This window comes from Leuciscus leuciscus (assembly GCF_965113295.1).
Source record: "Leuciscus leuciscus genome assembly, chromosome: 1".
Lineage (NCBI taxonomy): Eukaryota > Metazoa > Chordata > Actinopteri > Cypriniformes > Leuciscidae > Leuciscus > Leuciscus leuciscus.
This window is the reverse complement of record NC_138725.1, coordinates 45,185,894-45,202,527: the sequence shown is the minus strand read 5'-3', so window position 1 is coordinate 45,202,527 and position 16,634 is coordinate 45,185,894. Positions and strand designations below refer to the sequence as shown.

The following is a 16,634-nucleotide window of genomic DNA, read 5'->3' as shown; positions in this document are numbered from 1 at the left end:
AAAACCCTGTCTATTTAATTTTCTCTTATTTAATTATAACTTTGGAAAACTTAAATTAAAACATTCTGTAAGTTGTGAACCTTAAACTCAGACACAGGGTTAGATGTGTTAATGTGGGATTTTCGGTTGAAGATGTAGCCTACTGCTGGATTTTAGAGTCTCGGATGAATAAGGCTGTGGTAGTATTCCTGAAAGACGAGCAACTCGTTAATTGATTGGTTGAAAGCGGAATCATGGTAGTTGGGAATTTTGTTCCAGTTCAACCCTTGATTTCTCCGACAACAAAAGTAAAGTTTTCTAATGTTCTGCCATTTATTCCTGACATGGATATAGAAAGAGAACGTCTCAGGTTACGACTGTAACCTATGTTCCCTGAGAACAGGGAACGAGACACTACGTCAGAATGACGCTATGGGGAACGCCTCAGGCGTGACAGGTGTCTGAAATCAAATATCATCTCACAGCAATCATGCTGACCGGCGACAGCCCGTGAATCATTAGCGTGAATGATTAACGTGCAACCTGCAAGTATAAAAGGGGCGCTTTGCAAACATGACAACCTCCTATCGTCTGAAGGGACTGTTGCAGGCAGGCCCCGAGGCATGGCAGGAAGACGTAGTGTCTCGTTCCCTGTTCTCAGGGAACATAGGTTACAGTCGTAACCTGAGACGTTCCCTTTCGAAAGGGAACTCTACACTACGTCAGAATGACGCTATGGGGAACGATATACCAACGCCACCATGCTAAGGGGAGTGCCTGCCAAAAGGCAGTGACAACTGTCAGAACCGGCAATTCAAATGAACGCTAGTACCACTCACCCCCAGGTCACACTGAGCTGTCAGTGACAGCACTCCCTACGGTCATAGCCCAAGCTAAATGACACCACAGAAACCTCCATAAACATAGTTTAGTGAAAGGTCTACCTGGGCCTGCTCAAGGGCCAAGGACCACAACTTCAACTTCTTAGAAGGGGTCCCTTCTAGGGAATGTGGCTAGGGAACCTGAGGAACCCCAGCCAGTCACTATTCAGGGGAACGTGCCGCCTGAAACGCCACCAGGCAGGCCTGACCTGGTGTCACTATATAAGACACTACAGTCTGGCCACTTCCTGTCTGTCCGAAGACAGAGCCTCTGGACACTTGCCTTTAGGGAGGCATCCAACCCGAGGGACTGTGAAGCAGGCAGTGAACCACTCGGACCGGATCTCAGAGACGGGATATCCTGGAGAGTATGACTCAGCATAGTGCTTTACAACCCTTGCCAGCGAGGGGAGTTTCTCTACTCAATCCACGGATCAACTCAGTGTTTGTGTTTCAAAATACTGAGGAGGCCTGTGAGGGCCTAAGGGCTGATCTAACTGGGAGGCCTCAAGAGAGGCCTACGACCGACTGACCAGACTCAGGAGACCACATACTCATACTGACCCTCAGTGAGGGGAGGAGCATTAGATCTACCTGGTAGGCAACCAGGCTGTAGCAGGAAAAAGAGGTTCCAGGAGGGAACCCGTAGCAGAGAATAAAAACTTGAGTCGAGCCAGGGCGCAAGCTCACCTTCGCTAGCTGCCTGATAAGGTCTGCTAAACTGAAAGTAAGCGGCCACTAGCTTACAAAAACCCAGCACCACTGTGAAACTACTCTCAGGGAGACCTGGAGAGGCCTTACTACCTGACAACCACAGTATGTGGGAGCTCACTTTCAGAGAGGCCTGGTGAAGCCTACTATCTGATAACCACAAAACGTGAGAGCTCACTTTCAGGGAGGCCTGAAGAGGCCTACTACCTTAAAGACCATGCTAAGTGGAAACGCAAAGTAAGTGGGAGCTAACCCTCCAGGGAGGCCTGGTAAGGCCTACTACATGACAACCACAGTATGTGGGAGCTCGACTTCAGGGAGGCCTAGTGAGGCCTACTACCTGATAACCACAGTGCATGGGAGTTCACTTACAAAGAGGCCTAGAGCGGCCTGCTACATGACAACCACAAAACGTGGGAGCTCAACTTAAGGGAGGCCTAGTGAGGCCTACTACCTGATAACCACAGTGCATGGGAGTTCACTTACAGAGAGGCCTGGAGAGGCCTACTACCTGAAACCACAGTATGTGGGAGCTCACCTTCAGAGAGGCTTGGTGAAGCCTACTATCTGATAACCACAGAACGTGGAAGCTCACTTTCAGAGAGGCCTGGAGAGGCCTACTACCTGACAACCACAGTATGTGGGAGCTCTCCTTCAGAGAGGCCTGGTGAAGCCTACTATCTGATAACCACAGAACGTGGGAGCTCAAGAAAAAACACATTAAGTGGAAACTCAAAGTATGATGGAACTCAACTCCAGGGAAGCCTGGTGAGGCCTACTACCAGAGAACCATGACATGAAGGAGCTTACTTTCAGGGAGGCCTGGAGAGGCCTACTACCTGAAAACCACAGCTGACAGTGGGCCAGACTGGCAGTCCAGTTGACTGTCTATGGGGATTTGCCTTCAGGGAGGCCTTATGAGGCCTACTACCTGATAGTTCAACCTCAGGGCCACTTAGTACCACAGTATGAGGGATTCAGCCCTCAGGGAGGCCTAGTAAAGCCTACTACCTGATCCCCACAAAAAAATGTGGGAGCCCATCTTCAGGGAGGCCTGAAGAGGCCTACTTCCTGAAACGGTCTAATCAGCTGGATGTGTACTGCTGCTGGGGACTCGCCTAACAGGGAGGCCCGGTCGAGCCTACTAGCTGATAGCGAGTCTTTCTGCTACTTTAATGAACACTGCTGGAACCATACTAATAAAAAACTTTCCTAAAGTTTTGACCTAGTGTATGCTCCACAATGTTGTGACCCACCTCCGAGGAGGCCTGTTAAGACCTACTACTCGGTAGTGAGTCTTCTGCCCGAACTACCAGGGCCAACCAACGAAGGTGAGCTGGCCTAGGAGCCCTATCTTAGGGGCTACCCGGTCAAGGAGGCCTGCTGGGGCCTACTACCTAACTGTGCAGCCTTCAAGGCAGAAAAACTGTTACTACAGCGCTTACAGCATCCTGGTACCTAACCACATCGCCAAAGGCAGTGTACTCAGCACAAAGCAAAACCCTCATAGCAGGGGAGTACAACATACGCCACTCTGCCTAGTGGAGGCCCCATTTCAAGGGCCTACCTACTAAATGCATGGGCGTCAGCTCATGGCAATGCCCTGGCTTCAAGGGAGCGGAGTTCAAATACCGGAATGAAATGTAGTTAGAACTGCCTGCTCAACCGGAGCCATCGTGGTGTGAGGTAGATAATACAGAGCTGAGAATGGATTACTCAAAACTACCCCGCGTTTAGTGGGGGAGTAACACCATATGCCCCTGAAATGTTAGACAGGGAGCGGGCCTGCAAGTGGCTCCAAAGGGTAACAGGGATTTGTCCTGTGCCCAGCCTGGGGAAGCGGGGCTTGCTTGCAAGCCAACCAACCTTCACCCCTCGTTCGAGTGGCTCAGCTCAACGGGCTGAGTGGAGCCATCTCTAGAGGCCTAATCCAAGTAGCTCTGTTCGGCAGGGTCTGGCAAACTATCACATCGCAGAGCGAAAGACAGCCTAACCCTGCCTGAAGGATCATACCTCAACTACCACCCTGCATTACTCTACCACCCCTGAATGCAGTGAAAGGGGCGGGCCTTGGCCAACAACTCCCATTTAAGGGAGGAGGCTGAAATCTAGGGGAGGAAGCCTAACACATAATGAATGTGGCAGCTATACTTAGCAGAACGCCTCCAACATCCCAAACCTAGCCTAGGCCAGCTACAGAGGCGGCCCGGGTTAGGGCCGACCTACAAGCATAGATCTACCTGAGAGCTCGGAGGAGCCACAGCCTACTTGATTGAGAGGCTGTAAAACACTCACCTACTGACACCTTACAGAGCTCAGGGGAGCGAAGTACTCAGGATACCAATGTCACAAACCAATAGGTAAGACATAAGATCTATCTGAAGCGCCAGCGTCAGTCTAAACCTAAAGCAAAAAAGTTCTCTTTTTTTTTTTTTTTAGGAAGACCAACTACTCTACCCCAGGGTGGCTAACAGCCCTGCGGCTAAAAAGAAATGAGCGGTGGCCCACCACGCATAAAAAATTTTATGACAGGAAGGCCATCACATACTCAAAACGGAAGCCAATTTTCCTTGAGCTTCTCGTTAGATCGTTCCAGCCACCAACTGGGGAGGCTTCAGGGCCCTGAAGTCTCCATACTTTACCTTTTTATTCTAAGAATGACCCCTAGGTCTATACAGGGAACAAGGCTTCTGTAGAGAGATACAAATAAGTGTTAGTTATACACACAAATTCTCCAAAAACCAAAAAAGTTCACCTGCGGCGTGCGGAGTGAAGACTTCACCAGAAAGGTCTCAACGAACCTGGGGTCCACCACTTTTACATGCCTAAAAGAGGCACTCACATCCACCAGTTGCTACGGCGGGCCATCAGAACATAGTTCTCATCATAGGCCCAACCCCAGGACTGGTGTAACGCAAACGCCTGGGGAGTAAAGAAGAGGGAGAGGGCCGGTAGAAAAAGCCCTCCAGGGAGGTCATACCCTTACTTCCGCTGAGCGCTGCTCCGCTTGTGCTGAATGACCTCCCTTAAGTCCCTCTTCTTGCGGGAGGCACGCCTTCTCTGCGTCCTACTCCTCCCTGGAGGGGGCGCACGAGAGGCAACACTAGACCTCTGGTCCTGTCTATGGTCCTCGGACCAAGACGGACCAGGTCCTCCCGCCTGCCTGGGCCGGGGCCCGGATCTCAGCGGTATACAAGTTTTAAATGCGGCTGAGCGCGCCTTCGCCTCCCTAAACTTTCCAACCACCGCCTCAACGGAGGTGCCGAAAAGTTTAGTGGGCGAAACTGGTGAATCAAGGAGAAGGGCCTTTTCCTTCTCCCCGATATCAGCCAAGTTGAGCCACAGATGCCTCTCCGTGGCCACCATCGCTGCCATCGATCGGCCGATCGCGGCAGCAGTCTGTTTAGTGGCCCGGAGAGACAAATCTGTGGTCCGGCGCAACTCAGCGACCGCCTCAGGGGACAGCCCCGTCCCCTGGTCGAGATCCCGCAGCAGATCAGCTTGGTAGGCTTGGAGCACTGCCATGGTGTGAAGGGCAGCACCAGCCTGACCTGCTGCCATGTACACTCTGCCATTCAGGCGAGCCGTGACTTTAAGAGGCTTGGATGGCAGAGTCGGAGCTTTTAGTGTCGACGCCCGCCCAGATACGAGATAGTTAGCAAACGTCTCGTCAATGGGCGGCATCGACACATAACCATACTCCCCGATCCCCTCAACATCAGCGAAATTACCCCGCTGATGTCGATGAATACGGGCCGAGTATGGTTTCTCCCATGCCCTCTCGATCTCAGAATGAAGATCCGGAAGGAATGGGAGGCTCCGTTGAGCTGGTGGTCTATGTTCAGGGAGAAATCGATCGTCTAACCGGCCGCGAGCGATCTCTCCCTGAGCGCGCCGCCATGGCAACTGAAGCTTGTCAGTGGCGCGCTCCATAACTTCCACCAACTCAGCGTACATGGGGCAGGATGGCTGACGAGGTTGAGGATCTGATTCATCCTCCTCAGCCATCTCTTGCCCAGCCTGAAGAGCACTCGCTGCAGTATCAGTAGGAGAATCTTCTCCGTCATCCACCTGCAGCTCACTCTCGTCAGCCGATGACTCGTCCGAGAGGTGAACAACCCTCTCGAGACTGTCAGCGAGCTCCATCTGGGAGCCCCATGAAGCGCGTCGCCGCTCTGCCTCGGCACGAGCGGGACCCGATCCGCGAGGACCAGATGCTGAACTCTCTCCCCTCGAGAAGAGAGCCAGACGAGAGCGGAGCGTTCTCATAGGAAAACACTCACAGTTTGCACAGGACGCTCCCTCGAGAGCATCCCGTGCGTGCTCTTCACCCAGACAGTACACGCACATCTCGTGAGTGTCACCCGGCGACAAATATCTTGGGCACGGGTCAACACATTTGACAAATTTCTTAGGACTTGCCTTGGACGTGCGTTTCATTTCCTTGCTGGAGTAGACGTTTTTAATTACAGACAAAAACAGTCCCTGAAGACGAAAAGGAGGTTGTCATGTTTGCAAAGCGCCCCTTTTATACTTGCAGGTTGCACGTTAATCATTCACGCTAATGATTCACGGGCTGTCGCCGGTCAGCATGATTGCTGTGAGATGATATTTGATTTCAGACACCTGTCACGCCTGAGGCGTTCCCCATAGCGTCATTCTGACGTAGTGTAGAGTTCCCTTTCGAAAGGGAACTTACTCGTTTTGGGAAGTTCGCAAGTGGCATTAAAATGGTCCCGCTCGGCTGTAAGAATGCAGCTTTGAAGCATGTGTTGTCGTGTATATGTTTCTGAATTCACTGAATCTAAATGTTTATTTTAGATGTTTTTTTTTTGTTTTGTTTTTGATGGGAAGTCATATATGGTGTATGCTAGCACTGGAGAAATCCGTTGTTTTGAATGTGGCTCAATGGGACGTGTAAAACTGTCATGTCCTTTTAGAAGTGAAGAGCATGAGGCTGGCCCGAACTAGGGCTGCAGCTATCGATTATTTTAGTAATAGAGTATTCTACCAATTATTCCATCGATTATTCGTGTAATTGGATAAAAATGTGGTAATAAAAATAGATCCAAGTGAACTAGCCTTTAAAATTACTTAAAATACAAATATATAATAACAAGCAATAATAATTGGTTCAAATAAAGTATCAAAGTAAGTTATCATATGGGTTTTATTGAACAACACTGTTAAAATACATCTTTTAAAATAAATTATATAAACATAACTTGTGTACATTACGTATTATAACAAATCATTGCAGAGGGCGCCAACGGCCTGGAGTTAGTTGTTGTTGCACTACGGCATGATCAAATCCTTGTTTAATATTGGCCAAACAACATTTAATTCAAATGTCCACTTAATCTTTAATATTTAGTCAATTCTGTACGATAAAAATGCAACAGCCACTTTAAATTCTTGAACAAGAACATGTGCACATCAAAAATATGCAAACTCAGTGTGAGAAGAACAATTTGCATATTTAGAAATATATTTATCTATTCTCCTGTGTTGGCGTAGATTTACAAATGAGTTGCGTTACAAATCTTGTAAAATGTTGCACACTGCGTTCCCAGATTAATGTTAGCAACCCAAATTAAAACCACGTCCGACTTTTTGCGTTCCCAAATGCACGTTATTGGAAACCTAAAGAAACAAACAGCACAGGGAGAGACTGAGTTTACAGTTTACATTTTCTGTGAACGGAGCTGAGGTACTTTTAACATGCTTAAGAAAAATGTACATATTGTGGTGAAGGAACAAACATATTTTATTCCATGTCGTACAATTATGGACAATTTGTTTTTTAATAAGAGATGTTACTGATGTTTCAGCTAAAAGTAATGGTGATATTGGGTCTCTATCTATTGATCAAGAAAAAGCATTTGACCGTGTTGGACATGCCTTTTTAAGGTTTTAGAAGCTTTTGGGTTTGGAAAAATATATATATTTCTGCGAAGTTAAAGGTATAATAAGACCTCTGTAATGATCAGTGATAATGTGAGTACATCTCATTATCAACATCCACCTTCAATTTCCAATTTCAACATCTACCTAGAAAAGCTTCAGGCTGCTGTTTTCCACACTCTGCTTGCCTCATTCGACCTTGTATCTACTGCGGCTACTCACAGATCAGGTAACCATTTAGACCTTATACATGCTACTGCTCCACTGACCATACACTGGTCACTCCGCTGCACACCTCAGATCATTTTCTCCTCACTCTCAACCTTCCTCAGAACACAACACAAACTCCTCCACAGGTCACCTTTCGGCAAAACCTACGCTCACTCTCACCCTCGCCTATCCTCTTTGGTCTCATCCACACTTCCTCCACCTGATCAGCTCTCAACACTAGATACTAAAAGTGAAATTGATACTCTTTTCTCCACTTTAACATCCTGCTTGGACAACTTCTGCCCCTTTTTCTCCAGGCCAGCCCGCACCACACCCTCTGCCCCCAGCCAATATAGGCTGCCTCTATATTATGGCACAGGCTAAATGTGCGAGAGCCACCTGATGGACTGATTAAAGACAGGAAAAGTTGTTGGACTTCTGTTGGTTAGGCCAACACTGAATTCCTGGGCCTGCTTTGTATTTGCCAACTCAAGGAGGAGGACAAGGCCTTGTAGACATCAGACTTCGGATCAATACATTTCGATTACAAGCTGTAAAGAGACTGTTATGCGGAGGAGACCGAGTGGAGTAATGTGGCATGTGCTTTGTTGAGAAGGACATCAAGTTTTGGATATTTAAAATGCTCAAATTAAAATTGAGTTTTAATATATTAGGTTAATAATGTATTAGAATTTTTTTAACTATTTGGGCTGTGGGAAGAGTTTTGTGTAAAGTTGGAGATGATGAAGTGCTAATTTGTTTTTTGTTATTTTTGTTAAAGGGATACTTCAACTCTGGAAAGATGAATGTGTATTTAAAATGGGTCATTTATGTAGAAGAAATGTGAAATTATTTTTGAATTTGGAGCTTTCCAGACTGAGAAAAGCCAGAAAATGTATTTTTGACTTATGTGGATGAAAGACAACAACTCACAGAATGCACTTGCTTCGCTGCCCTAGGAAGCCACTCCCAAGCCACGCCTACCGGTAAGAGAGCGCAGTTTAAAACAACAAGGCTAGGCTAGTCTCCGTGATTTCTGCCCGGGATTTCGAGATCGCCCAAAATGTCCGGGATTCGGCTTTTGCGTTCTACAGTCACCATTCATTATGTTTACTGTGGCGAGCAGGACGAGACTGAGGGCCGCGGGAGAACGGCGCGAGGCCGGTGGCGTGATTACTGAGATGCAGCGGTCTCCTATCTCTCACGGAGGAGCAGGAATTTTCTTAGCAATGTTAAAACGCACATCGACCAATCACTTGTTTAGCGTTCATGTAAACACTACATTCAGATTCACCAATCGGAATGAATTCAGTTAGATTGAAACAAAAGGTGTGCATGTAAACAATGAATGGCGACTGCAGAAAGAAAAAGCCGAATCCCGGACGTTTTGGACGATCTCGACGGCCGGACATGTCCGGGAAAAAGAGTATGGTAACCCCTACTACTCAGCTTTCTCCTACTACTCAGCTTTCTCCACAGAACAAGAGCCTGCTAGCTTAGCTTCCAAAGAAAGATGGCTGACACTATGTGTACATTCTGTGAGTGAGATCCCACCCTCTATGGGCGGGTTGAAAACATGCAGCCCCTACTACTGGCTGTAGTCTTTAGCCTCTGGCCAAAAAATCCTCCGATGACGCAAAATGACCATTCCAGACAAAAAATACATAAATCTCTCATCTCAGGGGGATTTGAGGGTGGAAAGCCAGGGATGGGCAGTATTTCAGATACATGTATTTAAAATACGTATTTGAAATACAAAATACTATTTTGTATTTTAAAGCCTTTGGAAAAAATCAAATGTAATTTGTATTTAAATACATTTAAGATGAGTATTTTTGTATTTTCAAAATACATCAAATACTTTTTGCCAGTCAACCTCTTTATCAGGGTATTGATTTTGTGCATCAACTAGTTCAGACATTCACTAGCTCAGCATTAGATCAGTGATTTTATTTAAAAAAAAATTTTGGAATAAGGTGAGAATGTCATGATCAATTCTACTATAGTGCATTATTCACTTCAGTTAACGTGAAAGAATAAAAGAGCAGAGACAAGTGGGAAAATAGCGTAAGCCAATCAGTCTTGACCGGTTGTTTATTTTGATCAACTAGCTTGTCAAATGTGTTTAAAGCATTACTGCATGTTAGGGCTGGGTGATATGACACTACGGGCCCTATCTTGCACCCAGCACAATTGACTTTGTACACCGATGCATGTATCATTCCTATTTTGCACCCGCGCTCAGTAGCCTGGCTAACGTCAGACCAAGTCTCATTTGAGACTTGGTCTGGGAACCACATGTTCATTTTCTCGTATTTGAGGCGTGGTTTACGAATGCCCAGAGCCGTTTATTGGGCGCTATGAATGTCTATCAAATGCGCCTGTACGTAGCTCATAGCCAATCGTTTCAATTATACCAGATGACATATGTAGAGTGAAAGAAATTCGACGAGGAAAAAGACGATGGGTCAAAGATTTATTTGTACACGATGGCGTTTAGCAAATATTACCGTTTGTGCAAGATAAACATGAGGGTAGAGGTAACGTCGAGTCTGATGCCATGTTGGCAGGGTTGCCAACTTTTCAGTTTAGCTCGGAGTGAGACTTCTCCGACGGGGGGGGGGGGGGGGGGGGGGTTAAATCTTAACCTATTTTCAGTATTATTTCAAGTCATTTTTCACCATGTCATGCATGACTGCAATCTCTAGAAAAAGCTAATAAATAATATTAGCTAAGCTAATAAAACAATTTCAATTCAAATGAATGTTTCATTATGTTTAATTGTAGTGTGATATAATGATCAATAATAACACATTTTTAGCATCTAAGCACATCTAGGCACTTTTTTACACCTGGTGTGGGCGATATGGCAATAATATCACAATTTTTGTTTTGTTTTTCAGAAAAAATCACGATTTTATCATGATTCTTTTTCATGTTGGTTTTACTATTTTGCATGTGACTGAGCATTACAGCCAAACTAATGTCCCTATTTTAAAAACAAAGCCTTATAACAAAATATAGGTAACAAAATATAAAATAAAAAAGAATGGCAGACATTTAGGTCAAAGTGGCGAAGCTAAAATCTTTGTCACTATTTTCTTTGTTATTAAAAATTAAGAACAGAGATACATATTACACATACACAACTTAATATACAAATGAAATAAACAGTGCTTTATTTTTTCAGCTATAGGTGTATTTAACAGTAGAATTGAAGAAAGTAATTAAATGGACAAATATGAAAATAAAACACAACAGACTTAAAGTTCTCAGTCAAGAGCAGTGAATGATTTCCTCTGTGTGTTTTGTTGTTTTATTAACATTAACGGCATAGTTCTCCCCCCAAAAAGTCATAATTTACTCTCTTAAGTTGTTTTAAACCTGAATAAGTTTCTTTCTTCTGTTGAAAATAAACGTTATTTGAAAGAATGTCAGTAACCACAACAGTTGATGTACCCCTGTGACTTCCATAGTATATTTTTTTCCTACTATGTATGTCAATGGGGACCAGCAACTGTTTGGTTTTGGGTGAACTATCTCTTTAAGAACAAGCGGCAGCATGTTTATTATTAGGGCTACTGTCTCTGTAAGAACTGCACGCGACGCGTCTAATATACACGCATATATATATGACAAGCAGATTTTAATTAATTTTCTCTGTTTGCTTTCACTTTAGACATAACCAACTTTGTTTATGTAAACATTGTCTGTATTTGACAGTATTAGCGCAATATTAGACTCACAAGATAACTTAGTCCAGTAACAGGCTTTTAGTGCATGTGCGCGTCGAGTGTACGCGCTCAGTAAAGCGCATATTTGAACAGCGCATCAGCAGCGAATGACATGTTTAACCGGCAAGGCTTTAAAGCACATGCAAATAATGAACTTTTGTGAACTGCAGTGTCCCGTTCCTCTGCGTTAACATTTGATGTGAATATACGTCGTGCTGCAGTGTAGACTATAGATGAAGGCGCCGCAACTGATAAAATGCGCAGTTGTAAGACTTTCCCTCTCTGCCGTGCGTGCGCGCGCTATCGGTTGGTTTGGACGACAGTCTCGCATGCGTGCTCGCTCTAGGTTCTGGGAGATTTTTAACTAATTTGCGCCATAACTAGTGGTCCATCCAGTAGTTAAGAGCCTGAATTGTTTATAGTAATTCTGAAATTTAGTGCACATGAGTGAAAAAAAAAATAGAGCACAGAAGAATGTCTATTTTTGCGTGAGATTTCTTTGTTGAGCGTGAGAGCGTGAGATTGAGGCTGAATGCGTGACTGTCACGCGAGATGCGTGAGAGTTGGCAACCCTGTGTTGGATCCATAGATATAAACAAACTGCTTCGGTGTCGTCATCGTCTTGCTGCTCCCTCCCCGTTCTGTGATTGGTTACCTTTTTCAGGGGAAAATCTGGTCCATGGTGTCCAGGCTGCCTAGCAGCGTGAATAAAATCGCGCTGCGAGCAAGGCAGCATCGGGAAACCCAGGCTACGCGCTCAGTGGACTTCAGGGGAAATCATTGTTGTGTCCATGAAGATGTGAAAAAATAGGCATAAATCTAGCTTCCACATTTACCCAAATTATCATACGCCTCTTTAACCGAAGCTAATCTGGGTGTGTTTCTCCATCCCCAATGTCACTTCTCTGTGTTTTACGGCCCTGACGAGAACGTCGCTCTCCTCGGCTGTGAACCACTCCTGGCGTGCGTCTAGCAAATCCGCCGTTATAATAGCAATCCGCCATGGAACAAGCGCGCCTGCTCTTAAAGGGAATGTGAGATGACGCTCTGATTAATTATTTATTTTAAAAAAATCAAAAGAGTTTGAAATTCAGTCTATGCTGTGGAATCAAAACTGATATGGAGAATTGTGAAACCATGATATTGTTACTGTGAAGTAAAATTGAGATTTTGGTCATATCGCCCATCCATATTCTTTGCTAATTAGCAGAAAAGGTTCCCACAGTTTTACATACAGTATGAATTTTTTAATAGTGTTCACCACAAGTAATAGACTACATTGTAACCAGAAATAAGTATATAAATGGCTGCTATTTTGCATAAGTTTATTTGTAATTGCCAGAAAGAAAGAAAGAAAGAAAGAAAGAAAGAAAGAAAGAAAGAAAGAAAGAAAGAAAGAAAGAAAGAAAGAAAGAAAGAAAGAAAGAAAGAAAGAAAGAAAGAAAGAAAGAGAGGGCAGAGATGAGGTTAGGAATGATAAGTCAGTAGGCCTATGTAGTTTCTTCATTCACTGTGACCTATACCTGCACTGGATGGCCAATTTCACAAGTATTTTGTGTATTTTCAAAATACAAAATACTGTATTTGTATTTAAATAAATTTTTTCACACAGTATTTTGTATTTGTATTTAAATACATTTTTCCACACAGTATTTTGTATTTGTATTTGAAATACATTTCCATGTATTTATGCCCATCTCTGTGGAAAGCACGGTAATTCGAAAATACTACAGGTTTTCTACTAATACAAAGCTTAATGCTAAATCATGAAGTATCCCTATAATTGTGGGTTCTGTATTTGTGTGTAATATTGATTAAATATTTAATATTTATTTTAACTTAATTTTAAGTTACATTTATTTAAGTAAAAATTAAAAATGTAACTTTAAATAATTTTTTATATATATTTTTTTTTTTACTCTCTCACACACACGCGCACGCTTTTAGCATGTAACCAAGTATTATATATGACGATATTAGCCTTCTTTTGTTGTTTGGACCGTTTTTTGTTTTTTTTTCTGCAGAGACCACACAAATTGGCTGATTGTACAGTATTTTCAGGATAGATGATGAAGGCACAGGTTCAGACATTGACTGCATTCTAATGATTCACCACACACCTTAATACAGCTCTAGAGTGAAGAACAAAGTCCATTTACCGAAAAGTAAGGAGTGAGTGAGGATATGCATGTGTTCCCAACACACAACTAGGATTTAACCTGATTATATGCATATCATATTTAGTGTTGCTTCGAAGGACGAGTCAGATGGTTGACTTAGCCATTAGTAAAATCTAGTTTTAATTGTATTGTTCATAAAACTATAATATTACAGGGCTGCTGAATGCTTTAATATGATTGGTTGACGAACTTTCTAATGTGTGCAATTATTTCAGGGAAATGCATGGTTAAAGTAGTTCCAAGCAGGTATTGACCGCATTACAGTTCCATATCACTTCGCCAAATGATTTCAGTTATTTCAAAGGTTCTTACAGCCTACAACAACACAAGAACCAAAACCCAATACGACACTGGCCAAAAAATAAATAAATAGCTATAGTAAACAATAGTATTAAAACAACAAATTATTTCCATGGTTTTTGGGCACAAAATTACGTTTTATGTACGGAAAGCACCTACTTTCTTTCTCCCTCTCTCTCCCACTCAAACGCACACACATACAGTACGGACACACACTTGCCCAGAAAAGTGTTGTCAGCTTTGCTCTGGCGATTTTATTAGTAAAACAGTTTAGCAATTAGAAAATAATGCACACCCACTTATAGTGCGCGTCATGGCCGCATTACCACCTCTGGTGTGAATTATTTTCAAACAATTCAATGGCCCGACATCAATTATTCCTGACTTAAAATTCAGAGAGTATGTTTTTTAATAACTTTAATAAATTTCACTTTAAGCTGTAATAACTTCCGTTAAGCTGTAAACAATAAGTGAAACGCTCGCTCTATGAATGCAATACGTTTAAAAAAAGTGTCACAATGAGATGACATTAATCTATTCACCCTTCAACCATCGAACAGTAAAAGGAAATTTAAAAGTGTAAAAGCATCAACAAGGTAGGTAGGCTACTTTCAACAGACCAAATAACCCCAAAAGCGCGAGTATGGTTAATCACTGCAGTAATCTCACAGTATCTGTATTATGTAACTTATGTTGCCTTAATCAAAAATGTTCATTAACTTCAGCAATAGCCTACGTGATAATATTTCAAAGTGATTTCCGTCATTTTGATTCTTACTAAATTGCATTTACCTGTGAAAACAAACCTGGAAAGAGACGTGAGGATTTGAGGAGAATATAACGATAGATTCTTAGTGCATTCCAGTGAATTTTTTAATGGAATATATCGTAAATTACATTTACATTTACATTTATTCATTTAGCTGACGCTTTTATCCAAAGCGACTTACAATTGCTAATTATGTCAGAGGTCGCACGCCTCTGGAGCAACTAGGGGTTAAGTGTCTTGCTCAGGGACACATTGGTGTCTCACAGTGGATTCGAACCCGGGTCTCTCACACCAAAGGCATGTGTCTTATCCATTGCGCCAACAAATTAAATTCGGGAGAATAGACCACAAATGTGCAGTAGCCTATATGCTGTCCTTTTTCATACTTTTACAGCGGATTGCAAAGGGACAAAATAAAATAATCATGAGGAAAAGAAAGCAGCGACTGAAAAGAGCTCTTGCCATAGATATTCTTATTATAACACGTCACGTTAAAATACCAAGTATAACGTTATCCTCATGATGTCTGAAAATAAATCGTGAAGGAAAATTGGCAGCTCATCCAGTCAAACTGATGGATCAGCTATATTTGTAGGGCAGCCTTATGATTTGAAATGATTCGTTTCAGCCTTTTTGAATGAAACTTCCCCAAACCGGAAGCGCCACCCATAATTCAAAACGCAGTAAGGTCGTCAGGAATAAGGTCGATAGTCTGATTTTGAAAATATATAGTTTTGTTCATTACTAGTTGCTTCAATTTTACTGTCACCTTGATGTAATGTAAAATCATATTGTCTGTCATGAATGACTCATGCAGCCGCAGCAGAATATTATGGCAAATAAAATTGCGCATAAAACTTCTCGCACAACACTTGTCATCCACGATCTGTTCTATGCGTTTTCCAGGTGCGTGTCATTCTTGAGACAGATTACAACCCATTTGTAGAAGAAAGGTTCAGTGCTCCATGTGGATGAAGTCTCGCACATGTACCCGCCGGAAGCCCTGGAGACAGAGTGAGTATGGGGACATGTCCATTGAGAGCGGCTCCTGTCCTGTCTCAGGCCCCCGTGGCTCTCATGTGTGAAGAATGCAGCATATGGAAGCAGTGGACTGAAAAGCCAACCGGGCACCTGAGCAAAGATGACACATTGAGTACAACTCTGTTTGCACCATGGTAACATGGGAGTGGATCAGTGCTCATCATTCTTTTATAGCCACATCAGCCCACCCTGTTCTAACAGACGTCATTCTGTTTCGTGCGTAAGAGCATGTTCAGAATGTGAAAACAGCTGTGCTATTTATGACAGTTAGGCATATTTTCCAATCAAAACAAGGCAAGTTGGTGCGAAGAACTATTTTAAGGGCAGTTCAAAAAGCCTCAGTCCTTCATGTCAAGAAAAGTTCAAGGCTACCCATTTAACTGTGATTCGACAGTTCAGGGTGACTCACGGTGATGTGTTGGTTTGTTGTTGCTCCTGAGGAGATTGTTTCTTAAGCCTTATCTAGTCAGTGAATTGCTGCTCAACCTACAAGAGAAGAGAAATGCAGAGGCTGAGAAACACACAATCAGTGGAGATCACAGACCAAATGGGAGGAGGCAGTCAGTTAAAGGAACAGATCATCTAAAAATGTATTTCATCATTTACTGTACTTCATTTCTTTCTAAACCTGTTGGACCTTGTACTCTTCTGTGGAACACAAAAGGGAACAATTCTGAAGAGGCAATTACAGTGAAGGTAGCTGGAGTGTTCAAGTTTTTTAAAAAAGAATGCAAAAGGACCGCATACTGCATATAGCTTTGTGTGAAAAATTGAAAGAAAAGGCTATTAGCTGCTATTCACTGAAAAGCTGTCATGGTTATCATTATTTATGAGAGAATTAGCAAAAGTTTGGATTTAGTAAGAATCTCTTATGCTCACCAAGACTGCATTTATTTGATCAGAAAAGCATTAAAAACAGTAATAT

The 16,634-nt window shown here is 43.2% G+C and overlaps 1 protein-coding gene across 1 annotated transcript; it reads right to left on the bottom strand.

The window, feature by feature from the left end:
- Positions 1-343: 343 nt before the first annotated feature.
- LOC309513618 (uncharacterized protein) lies at positions 344-6,261 on the bottom strand. The gene is made up of 2 exons (XM_082189542.1): positions 2,150-6,261; positions 344-2,025 (listed from the first exon to the last, which is right to left on the bottom strand). The coding sequence occupies exon 1, from the start codon at positions 6,009-6,011 to the stop codon at positions 4,554-4,556; it is 1,458 nt and encodes a 485-aa protein (XP_082045668.1). The 5' UTR covers positions 6,012-6,261; the 3' UTR covers positions 344-2,025; positions 2,150-4,553.
- Positions 6,262-16,634: the final 10,373 nt, after the last annotated feature.